The 26,486-nt window shown below is 43.7% G+C and overlaps 1 protein-coding gene across 8 annotated transcripts; it reads right to left on the bottom strand.

The window, feature by feature from the left end:
- Positions 1–331: 331 nt before the first annotated feature.
- ANXA7 (annexin A7) lies at positions 332–26,211 on the bottom strand. Of its 8 annotated transcripts, XM_081104679.1 has the most exons (14): positions 26,142–26,180; positions 19,023–19,077; positions 17,013–17,217; positions 15,856–15,954; positions 15,232–15,296; positions 14,239–14,304; positions 9,307–9,409; positions 9,003–9,097; positions 7,085–7,198; positions 6,676–6,846; positions 4,298–4,468; positions 4,143–4,218; positions 2,538–2,650; positions 332–758 (listed from the first exon to the last, which is right to left on the bottom strand). In XM_081104679.1, exons 2-14 carry the CDS (start codon positions 19,074–19,076, stop codon positions 636–638), a joined length of 1,455 nt encoding a protein of 484 aa, XP_080960805.1. In that variant the 5' UTR covers position 19,077; positions 26,142–26,180; the 3' UTR covers positions 332–635. The 8 variants fall into 8 exon arrangements, with proteins under 8 accessions (XP_080960805.1, XP_080960806.1, XP_080960807.1 ...); XM_081104680.1 differs by lacking the exon at positions 14,239–14,304 and having other exon boundaries at positions 26,142–26,211; XM_081104681.1 differs by lacking the exon at positions 15,856–15,954 and having other exon boundaries at positions 26,142–26,177.
- Between the last annotated feature and the right edge of the window lie 275 nt (positions 26,212–26,486).

Here is a 26,486-nt window from a genome sequence, read left to right as displayed (position 1 = left end):
GAGCCAGTGCAGACCTGCGGACCCCTGGCGCAGGCGCACAAAGGCCTCCCTGTCCCCAACGCTGCAAGTTCCCACCCACAAGCACCTGCTGCGCACACAGCCTCCAGCTGATCAGTCGTTGTGTGTGAGGGTGTCCCAACCATTTGCATATTATCCTTTTACTAGTATAGATAAGATGTAAATTATTCTAGGTTAAAAGAGCTAAATTTATTTTTTTTTTAAGTAATAGTTTTAAAATACCATCAATTATAACTGCCTGATGGACCTAGTAGGACTTGGGCAGGCAGAATTTTTAGCAACCTTTATAAAAATTCAGTATCATTACACAGAATTAGAGATTGTTGTGATTTTTATTCAATTTGGTATTCTGATTAGAATAAGTGCAGTGAGAAAAGTATACTTTACAAACAGTCCATTAAATCTACATTATGATTATGGCTTTACATTGATTGTATAGAGAGAAAAATAACATTGGAATTAAGGCAATAACCGCATGTGCAAAACAAGCACAAGCCTGACACAGTCTTCAATAAAACGTTCTTTTGGTTACATGATGGTTGACATCGCTGCATGCAGGTCAGCACTGCTTTGAAAGATAAGCTTTGAACAGCTTCATTCATTTAAAAAAATCCCTCCTACTGGCCCACGATGGCGAGCAGCAGCTTTCGGTAATCTCCGCTCGTGTCACTGGCAATCATGGTGCCCAGGGTCTTCTGGTACATCTGGCAGAACATCTGTTTTATTTGTACAAGATCAATCTGCGCGCAAGAGATGATATTGTTAATGTCAGAAAAAGCTGCCAAGGCATTTATTCGAATTGTTTTCTGAGAGTGAAAAGGTCCTAATTAGAATCAAAGCAGAGGGAAAATAACACCAAGCGACTGACACTTTATGGTTAGCAACTACCCAGGAAGGTCTGATTCACTGACTGTAAAAATATCGGATAAGGATGGTACGAGTCTCCTCTATTATTCCAACAGTATTAGTCATTTAAAAACCATTTGATAATCAAATCGCTATTATCAAAAACACAGAAAATAACAAGTGTGGGCCAGGATGTGAAGTCGGAACCCTTGTGGATTGCTAGCAGGGCTGTAAAATAGGCAACCACTGTGGAAAATGGTATGGCGGTTCCTTAAAACAGTAACAAAATATAATTGCCAGATGAAACGGCAATTCCACTTCCGGGTATATACACAAAAATGAAAAGCAGGGACTCAAAATATATGTACCCATGCTCAGAGCAGCATCGTTCACAACAGCCAAAAGGTGGGAGCAACCTGAGTGTCCACTGACAGATGAAAGGATAAACGAAAGGTGGGATATACAGACAATAAATACCACTCAGTCCTAAAAGGGAAGGAAATTCTGACACAAGATACAACATGAATGAACTCTGAAGACATTATCCTAAGTAAAAAAAACAGTCACAACAGGACAAATACAGGATATTTCCACTTATTTAAGGTACCTAGGGGTAATCAATTATAGGGACAGAAAACAGAATGGTGGTTGCCAGGGGTTGTGGAGAAAGAATGGTGAATTATTGTTTAACGAGTGGGGAATTTCAGGTGAAAAAATTCTGGCGGTGGTAGTTGCACAACAATGTGAATGTACTTAATGCCACTGAACTGTATTAAAAAAAATGGTTAAAATGGTAAGTTTTACATTATGTATATTTTATTGCAACTAAAAAAAATAGCTTGCATAGAAAATTTAGGTCTATGAACAAATACATAAAGAGCTTTTATAAAACACCCTATTCAGGCCTGGCTGGTGTGGCTCAGAGTTTGAGCTTCGTCTCATGAACCAGGAGGTTAAGGGTTCAATTCCTAGTCAGGGCACATGCCTGGGTTGCAGGCTCAATCCCCAGTAGGGGGTGTGCAAGAGGCAGCCAATTGATGATTCTTTCTCATCACTGATGTTTCCATCTCTCTCCCTCTTCCTCTCTCTGAAATCAATTAAAAAAAAAAAAAGATAAAACACCCTATTCTGGTTGTCCTTTTAAAAATAATTTACCTTTTTTAGTATAATTTAGTTGGATATGTATGTTTTCTTTCAATAAAAAATACCCAATAAATATTTAAAAATCAAAGAAAACATTTGAAGCTATATTTAGGTAAAGAGACAAAGATACATTTTTTGTTTTATGATTAGGAAGGTATGCTAAATTTCAGGAATTTTTCATAACCAATAAAATTAAATAGGTCTTTTAGACAATTTTTTACCTAAGTAAAATGAAAACCAAAAACCATCTTCCAACTTGCCTTCAACTAGTAACCTAGTCCCTCCAGACCTTCTCAGGTGGGCACACCTCTTGGCACTGCCGCCGCCCCGAGGACAGTACAGCGGTCCCCTTCACTAAGCAAGCCTCTCTCCTGGAGGAGGAAAGGGACCGACGACCACTGCTCACACGAGGCAGTGACAACGACAGCTTCTCCTTAACGTCTTCCTGGGGGACTGACAACCAACTGAGGCACTTTTAAGAAATCAACATTCAAAATTAACTGAGATCAGACAAGAAGAGAAAGGCTCACCTCACTGCGCGTGACCACGATCCTGACCAGGGTGGAGTCGTCGGTGCCGGCGCCCTTCATGGAGCAGTACAGCCTCTCAGCGAAGAAGGCCTGGCGGTTCAGGGCGCACTGCACTGCAAGGCAGAGAGGCTTCAGGAACGCCCCGCGCCCGGGCTCCCCGCTCCCCGCTCGCCTGCCCCTGGTCCTTCCCCACGCCATCCTCTCAGAAACCCGAAGCTGAAAACATTCTCCCCCTGGATTTGTATCACCTTTCTTTCTAGATGCACCCGACAAGCTACTTTCAATTCTAAAAGACTCCTCCTGGCCCCCCCAAAACCCCATTTCCTCTCCACAGATGCAACAGCTTAGATTCTTTGTATTTTTGCCCCTCACAATGAGAAGATATATAGCAACTCGGCCTTAGCAGTATCTCACTGAAAAGCAATGATGAATTCTGAATTCTAGGAGTCAAATAGAACATTTTCCCAGAGAAGGATACGAGATACAAATAATATAAAAGAGAAAACACAGATCTGAGCAACGATTTCAGAATAAGAAATCTGCCCTGGCCAGTGTGGCTCTGTGGTAAAAAAATCTAACAGGCATTTCTTAGTAAAATTAACTTAGCAAAGGCTCTTCCTGCAGATGGTAGAGAATGGTTCATTAATAATTTAGCTACAATACTATAGTATTATTTGTAAGACATTCAATTGCTAATACCAATGTGTTACTAATACTCTCTTTAGTCCTATATTCTCCATGAGAATAATAGTTCCAGTTCATTAGGCTGAATATCAGGACACCAGAGATTTGGTATTTAATTCCAAAAGGGAAAAGAGTCTCCTTGGGCTGAGTACTTGAGAAGTGGTTTTTTGTTTGTTTGTTTGTTTGGGGGGGGGGGCCTCAAAAATGATGCTTTGTGTAGTGGCACTCATAGCTGCATAGTGCTTTCCCAGCCACCTTAATGGAAATGTTACAATCTATCATATATATGTGTGTGTGTGTGTGTGTATATATATATATATGTATATGTATATATGTATATATATACATATATATGTATTTATAACATGTATTTTTAAAAATAAACATGTATAAACACATATAAACATATATTTACATATAAACATGTATTTTTAAAAAATTTTTATTGACTGATTTTTAGAGAGAGAAAGGAAGGGAAAGGTGAGGCGGAGGAGGAGGAAAAGGGAAAGAGAAAGAAGGAGGAAGGGATGGATGGAGAGATGGAGAGAGAGAGAGAGAGAGAGAGAGGAGAGAGATATTGTTCTCTTATTGATGCCTTCATTGGCTGATTCTTATATGTGCCCTGACCGGGGACTGAACTCACAACCTTGACTTATCAGGACGACGCTCTAACCAACTGAGCTATTTGGCCAGGGCTACCAGATATTCTTGCATAGTTCTCAAGAAGGGCATACAGAATAAACATCAAATAATTCTGAAACAACCCCAACTGATCCTGCCATCAACCATTCACAGACTGGCTCAGCATTTGCTTAAGCAGATTCCCGGGAGGCTATATTATCATTACTTAATAGGAACAAAAAATACTCAAAAGCTCACTCATTGAGAAGCAAAATAAAGCAAAACACAAAAGAATCTTACAGATGGCCTTCAAACCGCTTTCCACGCTTCCGGAAAACTCGCGGGCAACACTGCTTAACAAATCTCGATTAGCCACCTGCAGACAAAACGTTATCGGGTTAAAATACTTCCACACGTTAAAATAGAAGCCAGGCCTGCAAAATAAAGGCTCATACCCTGGAATAAGCCTCCATGGTAGCTCTCAGCTGAGGAAAGCTTCTTGTGGCAAGAATCATGTTAAAGCAAGATTCGTCTGTCCCCAGCTTCCCCTCGCCAGCTTGATAGAGTCGCTGAGCATCTTCCTGAGCCATCTGGTGGTTCACATTCTGGTTCTCATCACGGTTTCCCTACAAAAGGCGGCAGAAATTGGAAGGAAGCGGTACAAGTCCTATTAAAAATGTTCTTTCCAATCTCGTCATTTATTAAAGATGAATGCCTAGCCCTGGCTGGTGGCTCAGTTAGTTGGAGCGTCATCCTGTACACCAAAAGGTGGAGGGTTCAATTCCTAGTCAGGGCACATTCCCTGGTTGGGGTGTGAGCCCCGACTGGGGGTGTGTGTGGGAAGCAGCTGATCAATATTTATTTCTCACATTAATGTTTCCCTCTCTCTCTCTCTCCCTCTCTCTCTCCCTCTCTCTCTCAAATCAATTTTAAAAAGTTTTAAATAGAAAGATTAATGCATCGAGTTTGTCATGCATAGTTTTCATTTCCAAACGAACTACATTGCACTGCCAACTTTGAATTTGAGAGTATGTGATCATGATTTAATGAGATTATGTTAAAATGAGAAATTTTCAGGGCTTTGAGGTCTAAATTAAACCAGAAAAGGTTTCCATAAAAAATCATATACACATACATATGATTTATACACATACACACACACACACACACACACACATACACAAATCTCTACTCGGAGACATAAGCTACCACTTAAATAAAGACGTTATTCTCCTCCTCAGCAAGGATTTAAGATCAGTATGCATTACACTTAACTCCTCTTTGTATTCATTAATGCAACCTAAAGTAGGGAGCACTTGCTCTCTGCCAGCCCATATTCTCCAGAGAAACAAACCGATGGGATGTGCTACATGGCAGGAACAAGGTCTCTGCCTCAGGAATTTAAGTTAAGGGAGGGAACATATAATACGGAGGCTTCATAAACTTCCTTTCCTTTCCAAGTGTAATCTTAATACGTTAAGTATTTATTATGAATGTATAAATGAAAATGATGCATGAACTTTTAAGAAGAAGGTATAAATAACTCAAATTCTGCTAGATTGTGCCGATTTGTATGCCAAACTCTCCCGTAGGATAGGAGGGAGGGAAGGAGAGGGAGGGAGGGAGGGAGGAAGGCAGCTGTGAGCCTGAGCAAGGGTAAAGCTTAGATGGGCAGTTGGTTTCACTCCAAAACAGAAACACAAGGGAAAGGCTGTCCTCTAGAGTCTCGGTGTCTGAGGAGCGACACGGAGAGGGCTCCCTGGGGTGAGAAACTGTCTTCCCAAGAACCCTGGGCACAGGGGCGTGTAGGAGCAGATTCCAAGCAGACACCTGACTACAGCACAGGAGGCGGTGCTCAGGGACATTCCTCCCTTCTGCCTTTAGACTCAAACACACGCACGGCCCGGTTTCCTAGGAAGCCGTCCCTCTGCTTACGCCCTGGAAGAGGTCCCTTTGCTTTATACACCGGCTGGGCCTGGAACCCTGCAGACACACTCCACACCTCATATAAAGTCTTCACCATTTTTTAGTGTTAAATCCGTTCCTGCTCGTTTTCTTCTTCTCGTTCTTTCTAAACGCCAACCTCCTCCCCTGCTCCGTTACTCTGTTGTAGGTAAATTCCGTTTCCTCTCATCCACCTGTGTTCTTTTCTCACGTCCACACACACCCACTCACTCTGGCTCACTGCTTTTCCTGCAACTACCTTCCTTGCCCTGAAGAGCCTCTCTACTTCGAGGCCCTTCAGGGCTGTCCGACCTTGTGCACTAGCAGGAGAGCCAGTAACGGCTGATACTGAATCAGCATGCTAGTCTTTTGCATCATCTTGCTCAAATAAACCCTCACTGTCTCGTTCCAAGCGTGTTTATAATGTCATTCCAAATACCCTATTTGGAGAATTTTCTGTCCCCTCTCCAGCACATCTGGGGAATCAGAATAAGGAAGGTGCCAATCACAATAGTTCTGTGAATCCTGAAGCACTTTTCTGCATTTCTGGCTCTCCTCACGCAGTTCTTGCCCTACAGCACTTCCATGGCACTCCTGCGTATCCGTCGTTAGTGGTAGAACTTAATAGGCTAAGCTCAAAAGTACAGCTTCATCCCATCCCACGACACAGCTTCAAATTGATTTCTGATTCCTTTCAAAGCCAGATCTACAGAAATAAATCTCAATAGTGACTACAGAGAAATTTGTATACTGGGTTCTGTGTTGTCCCTCTTAAAAGCGGCAGGATTCCAAGGGGGCTCAATATTAAAAGAAATGCAGGATGCTCACTGGCAACAGGCAGCAAAGAATGCCCCCTCCACCCTCACACAAACATCCACACTGTACTCACCTGGCACATGGATACAAGCAAACGTTCAAAATGCCCTGATGTATCTGACCTAATGTCCTTCTCAAGGTCTCGCCCAAATTCCGACTGATAACATCGGACAATTTCTTGGATTTCCCGATTAGTTCTTGTGCATAAAATTTCAATCAATACACGTTCCTGAGTTCCTGCTCCCTATGTGAAATAATGAAAGGAAGAATTACACAAAAGAAAAACAAAATCTCCGTAAGTTATTAAATCTTACTGTTCCATCAAATATTTCTTTGGCCTCCAGACCTAAAAAGCTCTATATAGCCAGAGATATGAAAGAATGTATGATTTAGTTGTCACTATGAATACAGAACTGCCACAATTTGGGGGGGGGGGGGTGTTTAAATTAGATAAAACATTCAAAGTAAATGACATATAGTACCTTCATTGCATTCCGTAAACTCCAGGCATCATAATATGTGCTTGGCATGAACAGGGCAAGGATCAGTTCTTCCATATTCCCACTTAACTCTGACTTGAGATCTTTGATTAAATCCTGTTTAATTACAAGTAAAACCAAGTATATGTGCTCTCCAAATTTTGTTATTTACATTTTTAAAGAAAAATATAGAAAATGGAATTGAATTGTTTATGAAAACCTAAATTTCAAATCTGAATATTATACAATAATAAATATGTAAATATATACATTTAAAGTTTGTTATACTCAAGTAGATGTATTTTATTCATTCTATAAATATTTTATTTATTCAATAAAAACTTAAATTCTTACTGTAGTTCCATCACTATACCAGGTACAAAAACAAGAAATACATGAAACAAAGAACAATTCAAATGAACAAAACGATGAACAGATATTTATTAGTATAAGAAATTGTTCTTGTTCTATGAGGAAGTAGAAATCCTCATGGTGTTCTTATTTGAAAAATAAGATAAACATCTAAAAAGAGACACCAGTATAAGGCAGCCGGTACTCCAGCACCGGATGAGTAGGTAGGACAGAAATAAATAACAGAAAAAGTCAAAGTGAGCGACAGGATGCAAAGAAAGCTTTCAGTCCAGATCTTGACGAGGACATAGAAATTAGCAGGCACAGTGGGGCCAGGATTTGGCAGCTGGCGCTGAAAGAAAACCCTTGAGTGCATTTTTTTCCTGGGACTGTGCCAGTGGTAGCTGTCACTCAATGGCACAGAGGGAAAAAAAAAAAATTAGCAGGCAAAGAGGAAGAAAGGTATTTCAGGCAAGAAGGAAAAACAAACATGGAATAGAAAAATGGTTTCCCGCCTTGGCTATGCATTAAAATCATCTGTGGAATTTTTCTTAAAAACAAACAAAAATTGATGTTGAGGAAAATACTCAGATTCTACATATGGTGTTTTTTTGTTTTGTTGTTTTAATTTTTATCAGAGTCATTTGAGCCAAACTGACGACTCGCCAGGGAGCAAGGTCTCAAATGCTCCTCTGCACGTGTTTTTAAGTTCTAAAGGGGATTATGATGATGAGCTAAAGCTGAGAATCACTAATGCAGGGGCAAGAATGACCAAAGCGAGTTCAGTGGGACAATAAGACAACCAATTCTGTTAGAGGGGAACATTTTCACAGGTGAGTAAATCCAAGTTATAACTATATGCTTGGCATATTACCTTGAAGACTAAGCTAGAGAATGCTGAATTTGATTCTGCGTGCTGCAGGAGCCGCTGGAAACGTGTATGCAGGCAAATGGCACGGACGTGGCAACAACAGGCAGTATGGACTATGATGGCAAAAGAGGCTACAGAAGAGAACATTCAGCAATGAGGGAAACTGCACAGAGTAGCTAATTGAAGCCAAACCCTGGAGTTGTCGTGCAGAAAAAGGAAATAAGGTCTTCTCGGCCAAGAGAACAACGTAGACTAAGCACAGAAGTATACAAGGTCATGGTGTGGGCAGAGAATGGCGAGAAGTTCCATGCAATCGTAAACAGAGGATATGTTTAGAGGGAGGGGAAGGAGTGGAAGATGATGCCAAGGAGCAAGAACAAGAGGGGCTCTGTAGAGAAGCCCGTGGATCCCAGTCCACAGAGAGGATGGAGACCCACGCTACTGATGCTGACCGTGGTCATCATCTACTTTCTACGGAACATCTACCACACACCAGACCTAGTGTGAGGTGCGACATCATGGCCAAGGACTACTCTAGAATTAGAAAGTCTTTTAAGAGAAAAAAACGAATACACTACTCCCTGGGCCTCTGGAACGGAGCTGTTTTGTTCATCAGTAATAGTAAGACAACAGTGTGCAACCTGACATGGATGCAGGGTCTACAGGTCACTGTTCACGCTCACTTAAGAAAAAAATTACCTTTCCATACATGGTCTTAAAGGCTGCTTTAATTTTTTGCCTTTGATCATTGGACCGGGTGGACACGACATCCACAATTGCCTGTTCGTCTGTCCCTGAAAGAACCAAACATGTTTAAGTAAGAATAAGTGCACTGGATGTTCCTTGAGGAAATCGCTTAAATGTTTATAAGGTAACTGGTGCCAGATCAAACGGAGGAATGTGCCCACGGGCTGACACATAAAGTTGGTTTATGATAGAAAGCTTATTTTTACTTTAATCACTTAAACTTATTATAAATAAGACAAAAATCCATTTTCCTTACCAAAGCCCTTCATTGCTTTACGAAGAATTTCTGCATCTCTCATAGGATCGAAGTTGGCAGCTGGTCGAATTGTTCCTTGAGTTCCCTGAGTCATGGCGGCAGGCTGAGAACAAGAGGCATAACATCCAAGTCCGTTACTGGGGCAATTATTTCACAAGATGTACATATACCAAATCATCATGCTGTGCACCTAAAACTAATACGGTTATCTGTCAATTACATCGCAATAAAACTGGGGAGGGGGGGGGGATATGAAAAAAATGTTCACCTTCTTTAATTTAAAAAAAAATACAAATTAAAAATAAAAATCGAGGAACATTTGAAATCTTGCTCCCTGGCATATGTCCTCAGCTTGGCTCAAATAAACTCAGAAAAATTAAAAAAATTAAAAATTAAAACCCAAGTCAGGATTTTCTGTTGGAAAGACAACAACTCAAGACTTCCCAGTCAAAACTCTTAGGCAAAGAGGCCAGTGTTTGCGTTTCAGGCCAAGGATATGAGCAATGGTTGTCAGAGCTCATACTGGAACAGGCAGGAAAGACTTATCTCCCTCCTGCCAATAGACAGTCAGCTACCACACTTTCAGGAGTCTAGTAAAGCTGGCAAAATTAGTGACAATCTTCCTGTGCCTTGCATCCCACTTGGGATTCCTTGGGATATAGGATATGTTTAGAGGCAAGGAGAGGAGTGGAAGATGATGCGAAGGATCAAGAATAAGCAGGGGCTATATAATGTGTCCTTGAATCCCACAGTAAAGAAAAGATTGAGAACCATCAAATTGTACTTGGAATTCCTTCTTGGTAAAATGGGAAGAGAAAAAGAAATGATCCCTGGATAGTGTGAGATGAGTAGCAGTGTTTGGTTTAAAGACAAGAATATAATAATGGCTTTAGTAAAATAGAACACGAGTAGCCCAATGAGGTTTTGAATAAGCAATATAATTTGGTTAATATCTCTTAAGTTCCTCTAAGAGCCCTGATTATTAGACATGAAATATAACATCGTATATTAAGAAAAGCACAAAAGGCAGCAGCTTCCTCTAGCCTGCCGGCTCTCTCTCTCTCTCTCTCTAGAGTGTACTTTTTCTTTTTTCTTTTGGTCTAGTGCTTAGGCTAGAAGTTTATTATCCGAGAGTATACTTTCGCTTTTTGCTTTAATAAACCTTGCCACTATTAAACTTCTCCTAAAAAAGGCACAAATGAAAGTGATGATTAGAGATTCCAGGAGGTACAATATTCTTCATAGATTTTATAAGGAAATAAACCAGAAAGCAAAGTAGATACTATATTTTTAAAACAGAAATCTATTAAGAAATTTTAAAAAATTACCAGATGACAATACCACAGTAATAATTGTTTCAGGCAAGAACCATCAATGGATGTTAAAATTAGTGGGTAAAAGTTTGATCAAAATCAATTATTACCAGTAAAAGAATAAGTCAACAGTAAGTGCCTACTGGTAGGATACAGTGGGAACACAACATCATTTCTGTGGTATTCTTGTCCAAATGGCATAACCTGAATTTAATCACGAGGAAATATCAGATAAACCCAAATTAAGGAATATGACACAAAATAACTAGTACTCTTTGAAAGTGTCAAGATCATGAACAACAAAAACTAAAGATTGTTTCATATTAAAGGAAATTTAAAACACATGACAACAAATGCAATATTTCATCCTGGATTTGATTCTGAACCAGAAAAGGGCATTGCAGGGGCAATTAGTGAAATGGTTGGATAATAGTATCATATCAATGTAATTTCTTGATTTTGATCATTGTATTATTTTTATGTAAGAAATTAACATTTGAAGGATCTGAGTCTAAAGGGTTTACAGGAATTCTATGTATATTTTTTGCAATTTTTTTAAGTGTAAAATTACTTCAAAATTAAAAGGAAAACAAATTAAAAATGCAAAACTATGAAACAATTCAATAGTTTTCCTTTTTTAAAAATATATTTTTATTGATTTCAGAGAGGAAGAGAGAGGGAGAGAGAGAGAGAGAAACATCGAACCTGGGAACCTTCAGTCCAGAGGCTGTCACTCTGTCTACTGAGGGCATCAATAGTTTTCTTAAAATAGTCACATCAGAGCTTAAGAATAGATGGCTTGGCTGGCGTGGCTCAGTGGTTGAACATCGACCTATGAACCAGGAGGTCCCAGTTCGATTCCCAGTCAGGACACATGCCTGGGATTCGGGTTCAATCCCCAAGTGGGAGGCATGCAGGAGGCAACCAGTCAACGATTCTCTCTCATCACTGATGTTTCTCTCTCTCTCTCTCTCCCTCTCCCTTCTCTCTGAAATCAATAAAAAATATATTTTTTTTAAAAAAAGAATGGAATGAAACAAGATGATATCCTACCACATTTTTTTAAATTCAATTTTAATAATGTATTTTATTTTACCCAGTAAGATGTTTATTTAATTTTGTTTATTCTCTAAAATATCATTTAAATATGCAACTGACATAATTTCAAATACAAAACAATTCCATTGCTCTTTAGGTCACAGAAGCTGTGTTTATTAGACTCATACCCATCAAATACAGTAATGTGCCAGCACCTGTGGGGCAAAGTAAATGGGATGAAGGGGACCAAGCCATCATTCAACGAACATTTGCGGTCAATAATTCCTCCCACTCATTCACACTCTTACAGCAACATTTTCGCCTACCAATTAGCTTTACCAACCAATCCTTCACTAGTTTCTAAGCCAGGAATGTTAAGTAGAAAACTAACAAGAGCTGTGTGTATAGTGGTTTTAGGAAAAAACTAAAATTATTTTACTTGTTGAGAATATCCAAGTATAAATTTTTTTTCAACATATTGCCTTTACATGAGTCTTTAATGCATCAGGAAACTAAGGAAATTTCCTGTGATGTAATCACTGTCACTAACATCCTAAGTAGGAAAGAAGCCTTTGTTTATAATATACCGGACGAGATAGTGAACCTAACCCCCATCAATTACTGTCTAATTATTCTCATATTCCGTCATCTCATTCTTTCTTAAAAAAAAAAAACAAAACTATTCCACTTTGCATCTCTAGGAAAAACTGGTTTTGTTTATTCTTTGTTGAAAGTCTAATTTGAAGTGAATCTTCATCAAGGATACTCTCATCCTTTCGGCGTTATACTAAGTTCAAAGAAATCAGGGTCCATGCTGTTGAGGTTAAAACTCTAAGGGGAGATTTCTCAGCACGGCAAAGTCTACACTGTCTGCCACCAAAAGTTCCAACCTTTGATACCCATTTGATTTCAATCTCCCTGCTGAAAAACTACCATAAACTTACTACTGGGTTCATCAAAAGAGGTTACCTGACCCAACTGCCCAAATAAGACAGAAACTTTCCTTACATCTTCACACACACACACACACACACACACACACACACACACACACCCCTACCTCTACCGGAAGATTCTCAGTGGCAGGGAAGTCACCCCTCACAAGGTAACCTAACCCACTCCCACCTAAAAGCTCTTCAAAACATGCCACTCTGCTAATTCCATCTATTAGTTTTAGCTCTACCTTAAGATGGTAATTGTTACACAAAATAAGCTGCATGTGTATGTTTTACTTTTAGTGCTTTATGTTTAAAAATCTTCTCTCTTTCAGTCATAAAATGACGTCTCTAAAATTATATGGATACTTCAACTAAAATTTAAAAATTCTCATACGAATTATCAAAAATACCTAAAGACTTATAACATAACTCACAACTGCAACAATGACAAAAGGGCTGAAAACAATCTACTACATGCTTTGGAGGAATGCCATTTGCTCTATCAGCAAAGCCGCACTGTGTAACGGGAAAGCCACTGGTCTGAGAGTCAGAACAGTGAGGATCTGGGCTCAGCTTTGTCTTTCACTAGCTGTGGGGTGTGGCCCTGGACAAGTTTCTTAATCCATCTGGAGCTAAAATTCCTCAAATCAGGAAAGTAAGCCAGAAAATGGATAAGGTATTTTTCTTCTAATACTGTAATCAATCCCTCTCCCACCTTAGCCTTAAAAACACTTGAAAATGCTAATCTTTATGAAAAGACAGGATAAAAATAAATAAGCATATTGCCTTGGCCAGGTGGCTCAGTTGGTTGGAGCGTCATCCTGTACACCAAAGGTGGGGGATTTGATTCCCAGTCAGGCACATACCCAGGCTAGGGGTTCCATCTCAGGTCGGGGCACATACAAGAGGCAGCCTATCGATGTTCCCCCCACCCTCCTCTCTCCTCCCCAGCTTCTTCCCCGCCCCTCCACCTCCCTCTCCTTCTTTCTCTCTCTAAAATAAATAAACAGCCCTAGCAGGTTTGGCTCAGTGGATACAGTATTCTCGGCCTGCAGGCCAAAGGATCCCGGATTCGATTCCAGTTAAGGGCACATACCTTGGTTGCAGGCTCCTCCCCAACCCAGGCCCTGGTTGGGGTGCGTGCAGGAGGCAACCAACCCATGTGTTGCTCTCTCTCTTTCCCTCTCTCTTCCACTCTCCCTAAAATATCAATGGAAAAATACCCTCAGGTGAGGATTAACAAAAAAATAAAAAACAAAATAAAATCAATGAACATATCCTTTGGCAAGAATAAATAAATAAAAGAAAGCATACAAGCACACTGCTTACGTTCCTGGTAACTTGCAAAAGATATAAAGAATTAACATTGCAATTAAAGAATAAAAATGTTAAAACAAGGAGCTATAGAGATGAGGCAAAGATTTGACATACAGGAGACTTTCTGGGGCTATTGAGAAATCAATTCAACAATTAATTGGTTACCATGTTTAAAGCGCTGCCAAGCACTACAGGGACATAAAGGTAAACCAGAATACAGTTGAGCCCCAGGAAGTGGTTAGAGACAAATACACAAGAAATCAGAAACAAATGAAGGCTTACGTAGGGAAACTAGAAATTAGTGAACATCAGAAAACCTTACTCACTTCACTGCTATTATCCAAAGAAACAGGAGAGAAAACAGGATAGGAAGGAAAGGATTCTGTATTGATCTGAAAGAAGAGTGGAGAGTTATAAAGGTAAAAATGGAAGACAAAACCACACTATATGAAACAGTGGCAGAAACACCAGTCACCCAAGTTGATATTTATAACTGCCAGTGGAGGAAGAGAAAAAAGACTAAAACCCATGCTAAGAGCCCAAGCGAATCTCTATGAAAAAATTATAAGTATCAGCACCTGTGAGAAGGGACCTAGGTTTGTCTTATCAAAGTCATCAGGCCACTACTCACAGCAGAGAAACCAAAGAGAGCATGGAGTCTATCAGAAGCAAAGTTTACAGTCTTAGGTGATGGTATAGAACAGCGACTTTCAACCTTTTCATCTCATGGCACACACAAACTGATTACTAAAATTCTGCAGCACACCAAAAAACATACTATCTTTTTTGCTGATCTGACAAAAAAAAGGTATAATTTTTATTCATTCACACTGGGTGGCTATGGTTGTGTTGGCTGTTGTCGTTTTTTTATTTGACAATCTAAGGGAGAAGAGGTCAGTGTCCCTGACTAAAGAGTCAGACACTGCGTGTTTCAAAAATTCCTGTGGCTCCTGCCCCGGTTGAAAATCGCTGTTATGGACCATCTCATCCGCTTCCTGTGGTGCTCTAATGTGGCCAAGGAGAGGGGCTCTTCTTTGGCATTAGTCAGTTACCCCGACTAAACTTAAAAGGCAGGAGCAGCCCTGGCCGGTTTGGCTCAGTGGATAGAGCGTCAGCCTGCGGACTGAAGGGTCCCAGGTTTGATTCTGGCCAAGGGCATGTACCTGGGTTGCAGGCACATCCCCAGTGGAGGGCGTGCAGGAGGCAGCTGATCGATGCTTCTCTCTCATTGATGTTTCTAACTCTTTATCCCTCTCCCTTCCTCTCTGTAAAAAATCAATAAAATATTTTTTTTAAAAAAAAGGCAGGAGCAACAATACCTGAGAAGAGTAAGGAGCTTGTCCTCCAGGATACTGAGAAGGCATCTGTCCTCCGGGATAGCCACCTACACGTTTGAAAACATCCAGAAAAACAGGTTTTATATGGCTTAATTTTTCAAAACAGCACTGGTTATTATGAATTATGTAAATACATAAGAACATTCCCATGTTATTCACTAGGATAATTTTTTAGTATAACTTACTAAATCTACAACAAACTAGGTCATAAGAGCCTTTTAAAATATTCCATGTCCTACATCATATCCTAACAAATACACTTTTCTTTAAAACACTTGAGTCAGATTAAATTCTGATTCCATCTGGAGAAGATGTTCCGGGGGTGGTTTCATCTGTGGTACAGGAGTCAGCAGAGAAGTTCCACAAGGTTTTGCTTTTTTGGCTTTGGGACATTCTTTTTTTAATTGAAAAAGTGGGTCTTATTTCAATCTTACTAATTATATTTTTCCACCAAATTAATACATCTCATGAAACCATGTACTTAAATTTATTTACAAAGGTACTTAAGATAAATGTTTGTTGACAAACAGAAACTAATCTCTCTCAGTGGCAACTGAAAAATTCACGCTATCATGCTGTGGCTGTCTCTGCACAGCAGGTACATACCAGGTAGGGGGCCCTGTGCTGGGACGCCACCAAAAGGCTGTGCATAGCCAGGAAAGCCTGCTCCACCTGGCGGGGCTCCAAACCCTTGGCCTGGAGGAACTAGAGAAAGAATCAACTAAGGTGACAGTTCCCATGACTAAAGAGAAAACTTCAGAAAAATATCTACTATTAACAGTGAGGAGGGGGGAAAAAGGTGCTATTAATGCTTCTGGCCCCTATTGGTCTAAATTCAATTTCTCACCAACTCCTTCCCCATTAAAAAATAAACTTAAGCCGAAACCGGTTTGGCTCAGTGGATAGAGCGCTGGCTTGCGGACTGAAAGGTCCCAGGTTCGATTCCGGTCAAGGGCATGTACCTGGGTTGCGGGCACATCCCCAGTGGGAGATGTGCAGGAGGCAGCTGATCGATGTTTCTAACTCTCTATCCCTCTCCCTTCCTCTCTGTAAAAAATCAATAAAATATATTTTAAAAAATAAATAAATAAATAAAAATAAACTTAAAATTTTACTTCATTCATTTGCCTTAGTAAATTACCATATAAAAATGCTAAGTTACTTTTTTCCCCTCTGGACAAAGCTATTCTAAAGGTCACAATCATGCTAACTGAAATGCCTTAATCTGCCTTGGCTGGTGTGGCTCCGTTGATTGAAGCACATCATCCCATGCACCAAAAGGTGGCTGGTTTGATGCCCAGTCAGGGCACATACCTAGGTTGCGGGTTCGATCCCATCCCCGGAAAGGGCACAACAGGAGGCAACAGATCGATGTTTCTCTTATACATCAATGTCTCTCTCTCTCTCTCTCTCTCCCCTTTTCTAAAATCAGTAAAAATATATCCTCCGGTGAGGATTAGGGGGAAAAAAAGCCTTAATAACTTCTAAGATTATAAATAATCAAACTGTTATATATTGATCTTTTATTACCATGAGATTTCTTCCAATTTCTTTCCTAATTTTTGAGCTTGCTCCCAGTTGCTAGGCCCCCTGAGAACATTTACCTTCTATGTTGCCAGCTGTGTCCTTGCTGTCTAAGGCAGAAAGTAGGCCAAGAGCTATTCTGACCTCATACAAAACAAGCAGGAATGAGAAGGATAAAGGGGAGAAGGAAAAAGTGCTGTAGCAACCAAACCACCACGATGCCTCGACCCATCACTCACCTCCTGGATAGGATGGGGCCCCTCCTGGCTGTGGGGCGCCAGGGTAGCCCCCAGGGGCTGGATAGCCACCGGGAGCAGGGTAGCCTCCAGCTCCGGGGTAGCCACTACCTGGCGCTGCGGGGTAGGCACCTCCTCCCATGGGAGGAAAGCCACTAGGATAAGGATACTGCCCAGGAGGGGGAAACGATGACTCCTGACCCGCCGGCTGCAAAACCAGAAAAGTATTTTCAAATGAATGTGACCCTAGAGAAATACGACCCACCTAAAGAAGGGAACCAACAGCTGTAACTGTTAAGGTCTAGCTTGTTCTTTTACATATTAAAAGCCCCATTAGAAGTCTTGGTATCTTACCCTAGTTTATGAATATCCTATATTTTTCAGGACACTTGTCTCTCAGAACTCAGTTAAATTTCATTCTACGTTGTCGGGGCGTCTGTTTCTCTATTTGGGAGTAAGAACCAGGCTCCTTCCAAACCCTCAGGAACAAGTCACAAAGCTCATTAGTTCCTTCAATTTCCTAGCACCTAGAAATATGAGAAAGATCCACCTCTCCACCCTAAAGTAAGAAATTCCTCGTTCGCCTGCAACACACCTGGACCTGTTACACAACAGAAAAATAAAGGTGACCTGAGTCACACGTGGGTTCAGAACAGACAACGTCTAAGTGAGGCAGAGACTGTCAGGTGTTCACTCAACTTCCTCCCCTGGCCACAAAGCTGGACTACATTTCCCAGACCTCCCTGCAGTTCAGTAGGACCGTGTGACTGAATACCGGTGAATGAATGCAGGCAGTGATACACACCACTTCCAGCCTGGCCCCTAAAAACCTACTCTCTTTCCTCCTCTCTCTTTTCCTTCATCTGCAGCTGAAGCAGAGGGTCCAAGTGGAGGACTCCAAGGTGCTAGGGTGACAGAGCCAATACTTGGAAGGAGCCTGGGAACCTGAAGACCACCTGGAACAAAGGCTTCTCCCCGCCCCCTCCCTCACCCCCACGGGCTTCCAGGAGCCGGAAGGAAGAAATGAGCTTTTCTTGAGTCCAGTCACTGGGGTGGCTGAGTTGTCTGTTTCAGCAATTACCCTACACTGACAAAAATGACTGCCAGAGCCCAGTGTAGTACATAGGCATCTGGAAACACAGCAGTAATTCTCATCTCTCCTCTGATAAATCCAGCTATATATTCACTTTACATAAGGATACACACAGTATCATTAATCTGCAGGCCCCTCTTCCTACTCTCTGTCAGAAACAAGCCCTGCATTCTTATGAGCGTAAAACTGAAATGTATGATTCTCACTTAGGCCTCAGCTGTAAGTTTAGTCCTCAGAGTGCAGACATCAACCAGGCAGAACTTGACAGCACGTTGGTAAAATGTACTCCAAACACGAGTCTCAGGACTACAAATCAAGGACCCTCGAATCCACTGCAATCTGTTATCTCGGAGTCAAGGCCTTCCTAGTTATTCTAAACCTTCTAACACAAAGGTTAAAAACAGTGACTCAAAAAAACAACCAACACCAACCAAACGGTGACTCACGGGATGAATTTAGCTTACACACATTTGACTGACTCATACAGCATTTAACATTTAAAGAAAGTAATTCCCCCATAGAGAGCCAAGTGTGAAAGGCCACCACATTGGGGGGGGGGGGGGGGGCAGGGGGGGGGGAAGGGATGGAGCCAAATGGGAAGAAATAAAAAAAAATTATTTTCCCTATTTTTCAAATTGGGTCAATTTCAACAAAATCCAGATTGCTTGTTTTACTTGACGAAATGCAGGGCCTGGCCTCACTGGGCCTGCCTCCCCGCGTGGCCGTATCAGACCGAGGCCGAGAGCTGCTGGCTTTCCGCAGGGCATGCAGATGCTCTGTCCCCCACAGCACCCTCCTGCACTCGGGCACGCGGATTGATGAGCCCTGCTCTGGCCTATCTGTCAGCTCAGTCAAGGGCTAGTCCTACAGCACCTGCTCCAGGGAATGAGCCATTTTAGTATTTAAGGGGCAATACTTACAGGGTATCCAGGGAAAGGCGGGTAGCCCGTGGGGGGATAGCCTGGATAGGACATTCTGTAACAATAAAAAAAGTCCTCTGTGATTTCTTATACAAGTTACGGCCTTTGTAGACACATACTGTCATAGGATCTTATAAAAAAAATACACCTTCTTTCAAGAGTCTGGCTGGCATTCAAATGTGGGTATTGGGGCTGGTAAAAGCAACGCTGATAACATGTTTCTTCATCTCATCATTGGTACCAATTGGGTCAGGATAGCAGAGCAAGCGTTCCAACACCATTCTCCTCATACCATACAATTCTTGTCGTATCTCAATACTACCAGTACTTCTATTTATGAACTATTTTCTTTTAAGCCAATTTATTTTTCACTTAAAACTATTTTTAAAGTTGTTTTATATTACTTCCATACAGGGAAAACGTGAAATAGTCTTCTTGCCACAAAGAGGAGGTCACATGGCCCCCGCCCAGCCCACCCCCCTCGGTGGGAGCCCGCGGGCGCCTCGGCTTCCCCCAGCCTCGCGGGGACCGGGCAGCTTCGGGGTGATCCAACTTCGGGGTGATCGGCCAGAAGCCGCTCTCCTCCCAAGCCCCCAGCCCCGCCAGGAAGCCACGTGCCCGCAGCCCCAAGCCGGCCGACCCGAGAGCAGGGACGCAGCGGGGAGCCCCGCCGAGAAGGCCCGGGCGGAGCAGGAGGGCCCGGCACACCCACCGCCCCAGCAGTCGGTCCGCATCCGGAACAAGGCCGCCGACCAGCTGAGACTCGCGGCTCGCAACCCGCCGGCGGGTTTCGGCGCGAGTTGGAAGCAGCACCGAGCGACGGGTTCGGAAGCCGTGTTTTACGAAGCGAATGGGATTTGCTGCAGAAGAAGCCATCACAGTGTATCCACGCCACGGCGTCTTCACGTGCACCCGAATGTGCAGCACAGGAGCCGTGCAGGGGTCACCCTGGGCCGGGATCCCTGTCATGGGCCCAGTCAAGCTCACGGCTGCTCCTCCTCCGCGCGGCGTGGAGGACATTCATGGCGCGCCGTCCACAGACATGGATGGTGCTGTGCGTCCTGGCCGTGGAGAGGCGCCTGGGCGGGCCAGGGAAGGTGTTCTCCTCAGCGCTGTCCTCTCAGCCTCCGCGCATCAGGCCAGGGCTCGTACGGAGAAGGGCTGGGCGCAGTTCCCCCGAGGCGGGTGTGTCCTGGCTAAATCACAACTCGAGTGGCCTCGTCTTCATGCTCTGGGGCTCCCATGCGCAGAGGAAGGGCAGTGCCATCCACAGGAAGCACCATCGCACCTGCAGACGGCCCACCCCTGCCCATCCCTGCCCACTGTCCGGTGTACAGAGGGTTCTCTGGGGGCAGACATTTCTCTAAAACCAACGAGCTGCTGCAAAAATCTGGCAAGGAGCCCATCAACTGGAAGGATCTGTGACCCTGAAAAGGGGGGTGGGAGGGTCCTCCGGGCAGTTTCTAGAAGCTGCTGTTGAAGTATTTGTCTGTGACGAAGTTGAACTGAGAAAATAACTGCCCTAGTGATCCTTACGCACGATGCACACCAGGGAGAACGGTTCAGTAAAGGGGCCATGCGCCAGGCTGCCCAGGAGGCCAGGCTGCCCAGGAGCGGCAGCGCTATCCGGCAGAAACTCTGCCCTGTGCCCACGTGTCTGTCTCAGGAACTTGGCTTTGGCTTAGAAGACACATCGAAGTTTTGGGAAAGGAGAGGAGGTCAAATTCTTTTCTGAACTCTCCTCCCCTCTGTTTCCTTTATGGCTAAAGATGGGGAGATAAGCACCTTTTTCGTATCTAAGTCAGCTGCTGCTCGCTTTTACCTGTAGGTTCAACGTTAGGTTATAAAGTGGGTGTTTTTATACAGAAAGGACCCCTTGGCACATGGGCCAGGTCCACTGCCCTTCGATCCTTTAGAGCCCTCAGGCCCCTCCTGTAAGGAAATGGGATTTTTGTTGGCCGGTTCCCAGAAATTAGGGGTCAGTTTCCTGATAGTAGCAAAGAAAATTCCTCAGGAACAATCCCTGCTGTGAGCCTTCGGACTGGTGAGGCCAGGAGAGAAGTGGGCCGGGCCTTGTTTATATTGTTCTCTGGGTGTTTCTAGGAATACGCAGTGGAAGTTGAACAGGAGGAGAAAGGGTTTTGTTTTGTTTTGTTTTAAGAAGGGAAATGGTTTTCTTCCATGTGTATCTTGAACTGGGAGAAAAAGCAGCATAGTGCTAAATGCTGTTTTTTTTTTTCCTGGACTGAAATCACTTTAGGATACCATTTTCTGCAACACTGGGGAATTTCACTCTTAAAAAATACTTATATGCTCGGCCGATGTGGCTCAGTGGTTGAGGGCTGACCTATTTCTATGTGGATGTTTTGTATTTTTTTAATCCTTTAAGAGACCATCTTTATTAGGGCTGAACCTCCATCCTAGGTCCTGTTAGAGATGCTGTTAGCTGGGCTCAAAGTTAGACCTGCAACAGTTTGGTAATAAAAAGTTGTTGAAGTTTAAAAAAAAAAAAGAGAAGGTAACATTGAGATGAATATATAAATATTAAAATACTCCCCACATGCCACAGAAATCCTCTTAGGTATAAGAGTTAACATATAGTCATAGATACCTGGATTAAACCCTACCTTTACTTTTGTAAACTTCAGATTTTGGAAAATTTCAAACTTATTAAAAAATAAAAGTAACATATAAGAAACCCCACAGCCCTGGCCAGTTTTGCTCAGTGGATAGAGCATCGGCCTACAGACTGAAGGATCCCAGGTTCGAGTCCCGGTCAGGGCACATTTCCGGATTCCAGGCTCCATCCCCAGTAGGGGACATGTGGGAGGCAGCCGATCAATGATTCTCTCTCATCATTGATGTTTCTATCTCTCTCTCCCTCTCCCTTCCTCTCTGAAATCAATAAAAATATATATATTTTTAAAAATGAGGATAGTGTATGGAGCCTCTGGGACAACTTTAAGCATACCAACGTTCACAACATGTAGTGCTGGAAGGAAAAGGGAGAGAGCCCGACTGGTGTGGCTCAGTGGTTGAGTGTCAACCTATGAACCAGGAGGTCACTGTTCAATCCTGTCAGGGCACATGCGGGCTTAATCCCACATGGGGGGCATGCGAGAGGCAGCCTATCAATGATTCTCTCTCATCATTAATGTTTCTGTCTCTCTCTCTCCTTCTTCATTCCTCTCTGAAATCAATTTTTTTAAAAAAAAAGAAATTGAAAACCTATTTGAAAAAATGACAGAAAACTTCCCTAACTTGGTGAAGGAAGTACACATACTAGTACAAGTCCAGGAAGTGCGCCCTAACCGGTTTGGCTCAGTGGCTAGAGTGTCGGCCTGCAGACTGAAGGGTCCCTGGTTTGATTCCGGACAAGGGCATATACCTGTGTTGAGGGCACATCCCCAGTGGGGGGTGTGCAGGAGGCAGGTGGTCGATGTTTCTAACTCTCTATCTCTCTCCCTTCCTCTCTGTAAAAAATCAATAAAATATATTTTAAAAAAAAAAGATTGACCTTGTGAAGATAAAAATAGAAGCTAGTTAGGAGGTTTTTGTGTGCAATTAAATACTCAATCCCCACCAGATCACTCTTAATATCCCATATCTGTCAATAGTACCGCTACTTAAATTACCTATTACTCCAATATAGTAAGTAACCCAATACTATTTTTCTCTTCTTCTTTGAAATGCCTCTCCTATTCTTTCAGTCATTTCTATTCTCACGGCCATATCCTTAGACCAGGTTTTCATTGCTTGATGCCTACTTTACTAAAATTACTTCATTTATTTCCTTGTTTATACTCTCACACTTCCAGTTTTCCTGGGCACCATCACTAGGTGAACGTTCCTAAAATGCTGCTCTTTCGGCGTATTACTTTTCAGGTCAAAACTCCTTAATGACTACTGCTAGAGTATCGAATGAAAATTCATTAGCCTGACAGTCAGATCTCCTTACTACCGGTTACAATTTATCTATTCAATTTATCTTTACCAACACCTAACTCCCAGTGCGAAATCTCTACCACCTGAACCACTCTTAGCACATCTCTGCTTAAACCGTTATCTTTAGCTGACCTGGCCTCAAGCCTGAGCTCACTCACCTCTCCTCACTCATGCAGCTCAAATCTTTTCTCCCTTCTTTGAACAATGTACTAGATAAAACAGTACTTCTTTAACTTTAATATATATGTGAGCCCCTTTGGGAATCTTGTTAAAATGCAGACTCTGATTCAGCAGTTTTGAGATGGAGCCTGAGATTCTGCATTTATAACTAAGCTTCCAGATGCTGCTGCTGCTGGTCTGAGAGTCATATTTTGGTACTAGAATATTGACATTTCCAGATCTACCATCTAATTTGCTGATTTTTTCAATATGTGTTTTGGCTCTTCTCCCCAATATGGCTGTAAAGGATTTGTATTATTTTTATATAAAGACCCCAAACAAATCAAAATCAAAATTTATAAAAACCCACTATGTAATATGCACTGTCCTAGGTGCTGATAAAGATGGGGAGAAGGTATCATGCCTTTTGAGTATACAATATAGGAAAATGAAGTAATAAATTTAAGTTATTATAGTGTCTCTTATGACATAAGCACAGGATAGAAGCTGAAAACTTGCTAAATTTAGAATAAATGGACATATACTGAGTCAAATTTATCCTATATAATCAAAGTCTAATATGCTAAGTGTCCGGTCATCTGTTCAACCAAAGCATAATATGTTAATGATATGCTAAGGATGCTCTACTGCTCGCTATGACGTGCACTGACCACCACGGGGAGCACCACTCAGCCAGACTGCTGTGGGGAGCAGGCCTAAGCCGGCAGTCAGACATACCCCAAGGGCTCCCAGACTATGAAAGGGCACAGGCTGGGCTGAGGGATGCCCCCCAAGTGCATGAATTTCGTGCACCAGGCCTCTAGTAAGTTAATAAAAAAGATAGTAAGATATTAAGAAAACTGATTCAGTTCTAAAATAGTTATTTGATATACAAAGGCCTGGATGTAAAAACAGGAACAAACTAAAATGTTTTTGGCTCTCTTCTTCTCTAAGCCTGGGTGGTATATGGAGTAAAGGGACAACAACATCTAACAACAGTCAGACCATTTGAAAATAAGTTATGGAACACATACATAACATTTTTAAGGCAACAAGTAGTTACCGTACCAAAGACTACAAAAAACAATTAAATTTCTAAATCCCAGGAATTGTTCCAGTGACAAAGTCCTATTTCTGCATTTCTTAAATTTTACCTTTAAAGGGCTAGAGGAATTATGTCAACAAGAGTTTAAAAACAGAATGAAAATAAAGACTATCTGCACATGAGAAAACTTAATGCAATTTTTAAGAAAGTGAATCTGGTTACATTTTGAAAAATGTAATTACATAAAGAACTAGAACGCAATTCCATTTCCAGAGATGTATCTTATAGAAATATTTGCACAAATACAACACATATATGTACAAGACTATTAATTACAGCACTATCTATAATAGAAAAAAGTTAAAAACAACCTAAAAGTCCAACAGTAAGGGACAGGTTAAATAGATTATGGATAGTCATACAATGAAGTGTTATGCAACTACTGAAAATGAGCAGCTTTTTTTTTTCTTATATATTAAATTATCCCTAAGTCCTAGTAAGGGGGTGTTGAAAATGACATAGGTCATTTGCACCCAAATGTGGAAAGAAATACGTTTACTTCCCGCGCCTTCCTGAAAGTCCCCTCAAGGAAGTTGAAAACCAGTGGCTGCCTCCAGGAAGGAGAGCTAGGACATAATGTACCTTTAACTCTTTTGGAATTGGGCAAGTATCATCTATTCAAAAGGTACATTTCAAAAGCGTGTGTAAAAAAACTTACACAAACCCCAGGGTGACTTAAGAAATTACTCAACTTTGCCCAAAGCATAATAAGGCCATCCTGGTGAAGCAGAGCTTTTCTTTTTAACATTCTCCCTGGGAAACTGCATTTAAAAGACTAGAAAATCATTCTTGGTTCTCCAAAACCACCTCCACCCAGTGAGTCAGCAGCGAAAAGGGGTGGGCCTCACTATGGGAGTGTCCGATGGCATGAAGCCCAGGAGCCCAAGAGGCAGCTGCTGGAAGTTTAGGAAACAAATAGGAAAAGGAGTGAACGATACTATAATGGCCAAGAGCAGATACAATTTCCAAAACCTGCCTCTCGGAAGGGCCATTTCCATCAGTCAGCAAGGGCCACGGGGTACAGGGCAGGAGGCACCGCTGGCTTCTGCGTGGACAGGCAGGCAGCCACCGTGGAGTGAAAAGCGGCGTCCACTTGCCGCGGCCAGAGGAACCCTGCCCCGCGCCTGCCCGTCTCCAGCCGGCGGCACTCATGACACTCAGCACACGTAGCTGGGCCGATCGCTTTATCAGAGCAGCTCCCTCTCGGCCGCTGGGCCAGGGAGCTCACAGGCAGTGGGATGACTTCTCTCCACCCGCCACGCGCGGCGGACGCGGCCATTTCCCCTGCGCGCAGCGCTCGCGGGGACGGGCTGGTGCGCAGAACACGCGCGGGTGGCGCCGCTCCGGGCGCGGGATCGGATGGGAACGCGCCTTCCCGCAAGTTTCCAACAACTGCCCGCCGGGGCCGGCGCACGCGCTGCGTCCGGCGTCCACTCGGTGAGCACAGCGCGCATTTCCCGAGTTTCCCCAAACCTGCTGTGTCACCGGGAAGTCCCGTCCCCAGGCCGGCTCGGCTCTGCGCGCTGCCCGCCGCTCCTCCCAGCCGCCCCGAGGCCCCGGCCCGCGCCGCAGCCCCGCACCTGCGGGCCACCTGCCCGCGCGCGCCCCGGCCCCCCGGCCTCCGCCCGGCGAGCGGCCCCGAGAACCGGCGAGCAGGGCTTCCCGTCTCCGCCCGCCGGGCGGCCGCCGCGCCTAGCCCACCCCAAGGCGCCCCCGCCGGGCAGGGGGTCCGGAGACGCGCACCCCGAGTCGCCCGCCACCCGGGAGGCCCGCGGGCCCCTGCACCGCCCCGGGAGCGGGGACGCGCGCGGGGCCCCATTTCCCCGACGGCCCGGCGCGGGGCCCCGAGCGGCCGGGGCGAGGGGGCGAGGGGGGAAGGGGTGGCCGGGGCAGGGGGCACCGCTCCTCACCTGACACCGGGAGCAGCGTCACAGCCCAGCCCAGTCGGCGGCAAGATGGAGCCGGGGGCGGGCCGCGGAGGGCGGGGCGCGGGGGCCGCCGCGCGGCCCGTTAGCAGCGCCGCCGCCGCAGGGAACGCCCCTGGGCGGGGCCCCGCCAGGGGTGGCCGGACCCCAGCCCCTGCCTCTCCCGGCCCCGCCCGCCCGCCGCTCCACCTGCGATGGGCCAACCAGTTCCACCGTGTGTCTCCACCCGGACCGCGCCCGGTCCCGCTGGGCTCCGGCAGGTCGCGGGGGCAGTTTCCGCGGCTTTGAGGGGTCCCCGAGCCCCTGCAGTGTGGGGGGCGGGAAGGGCTG

Source organism: Myotis nattereri, assembly GCF_964212035.1.
Source record: "Myotis nattereri genome assembly, chromosome: 13".
NCBI lineage: Eukaryota > Metazoa > Chordata > Mammalia > Chiroptera > Vespertilionidae > Myotis > Myotis nattereri.
The sequence above is the reverse complement of the archived record's forward strand: the minus strand, read 5'-3'. Positions and strand labels throughout refer to the sequence as shown.

What these genes read in the sequence shown, in the direction of transcription:
- ANXA7 (XM_081104679.1), bottom strand. Translation starts at nt 19,076, where the DNA reads ATGTCCTATCCAGGCTATCCCCCCACGGGCTACCCGCCTTTCCCTGGA. An exon ending in CTTTGGATAATAGCAGTGAA is followed by an intron (nt 9,410 to 14,238) that starts GTGAGTAAGGTT and finishes TCTTGTTCTCAG; the next exon opens with CCTGCCGCCATGACTCAGGG. An exon ending in CCATGGAGGCTTATTCCAGG is followed by an intron (nt 4,219 to 4,297) that starts GTATGAGCCTTT and finishes TTTTGTCTGCAG; the next exon opens with GTGGCTAATCGAGATTTGTT.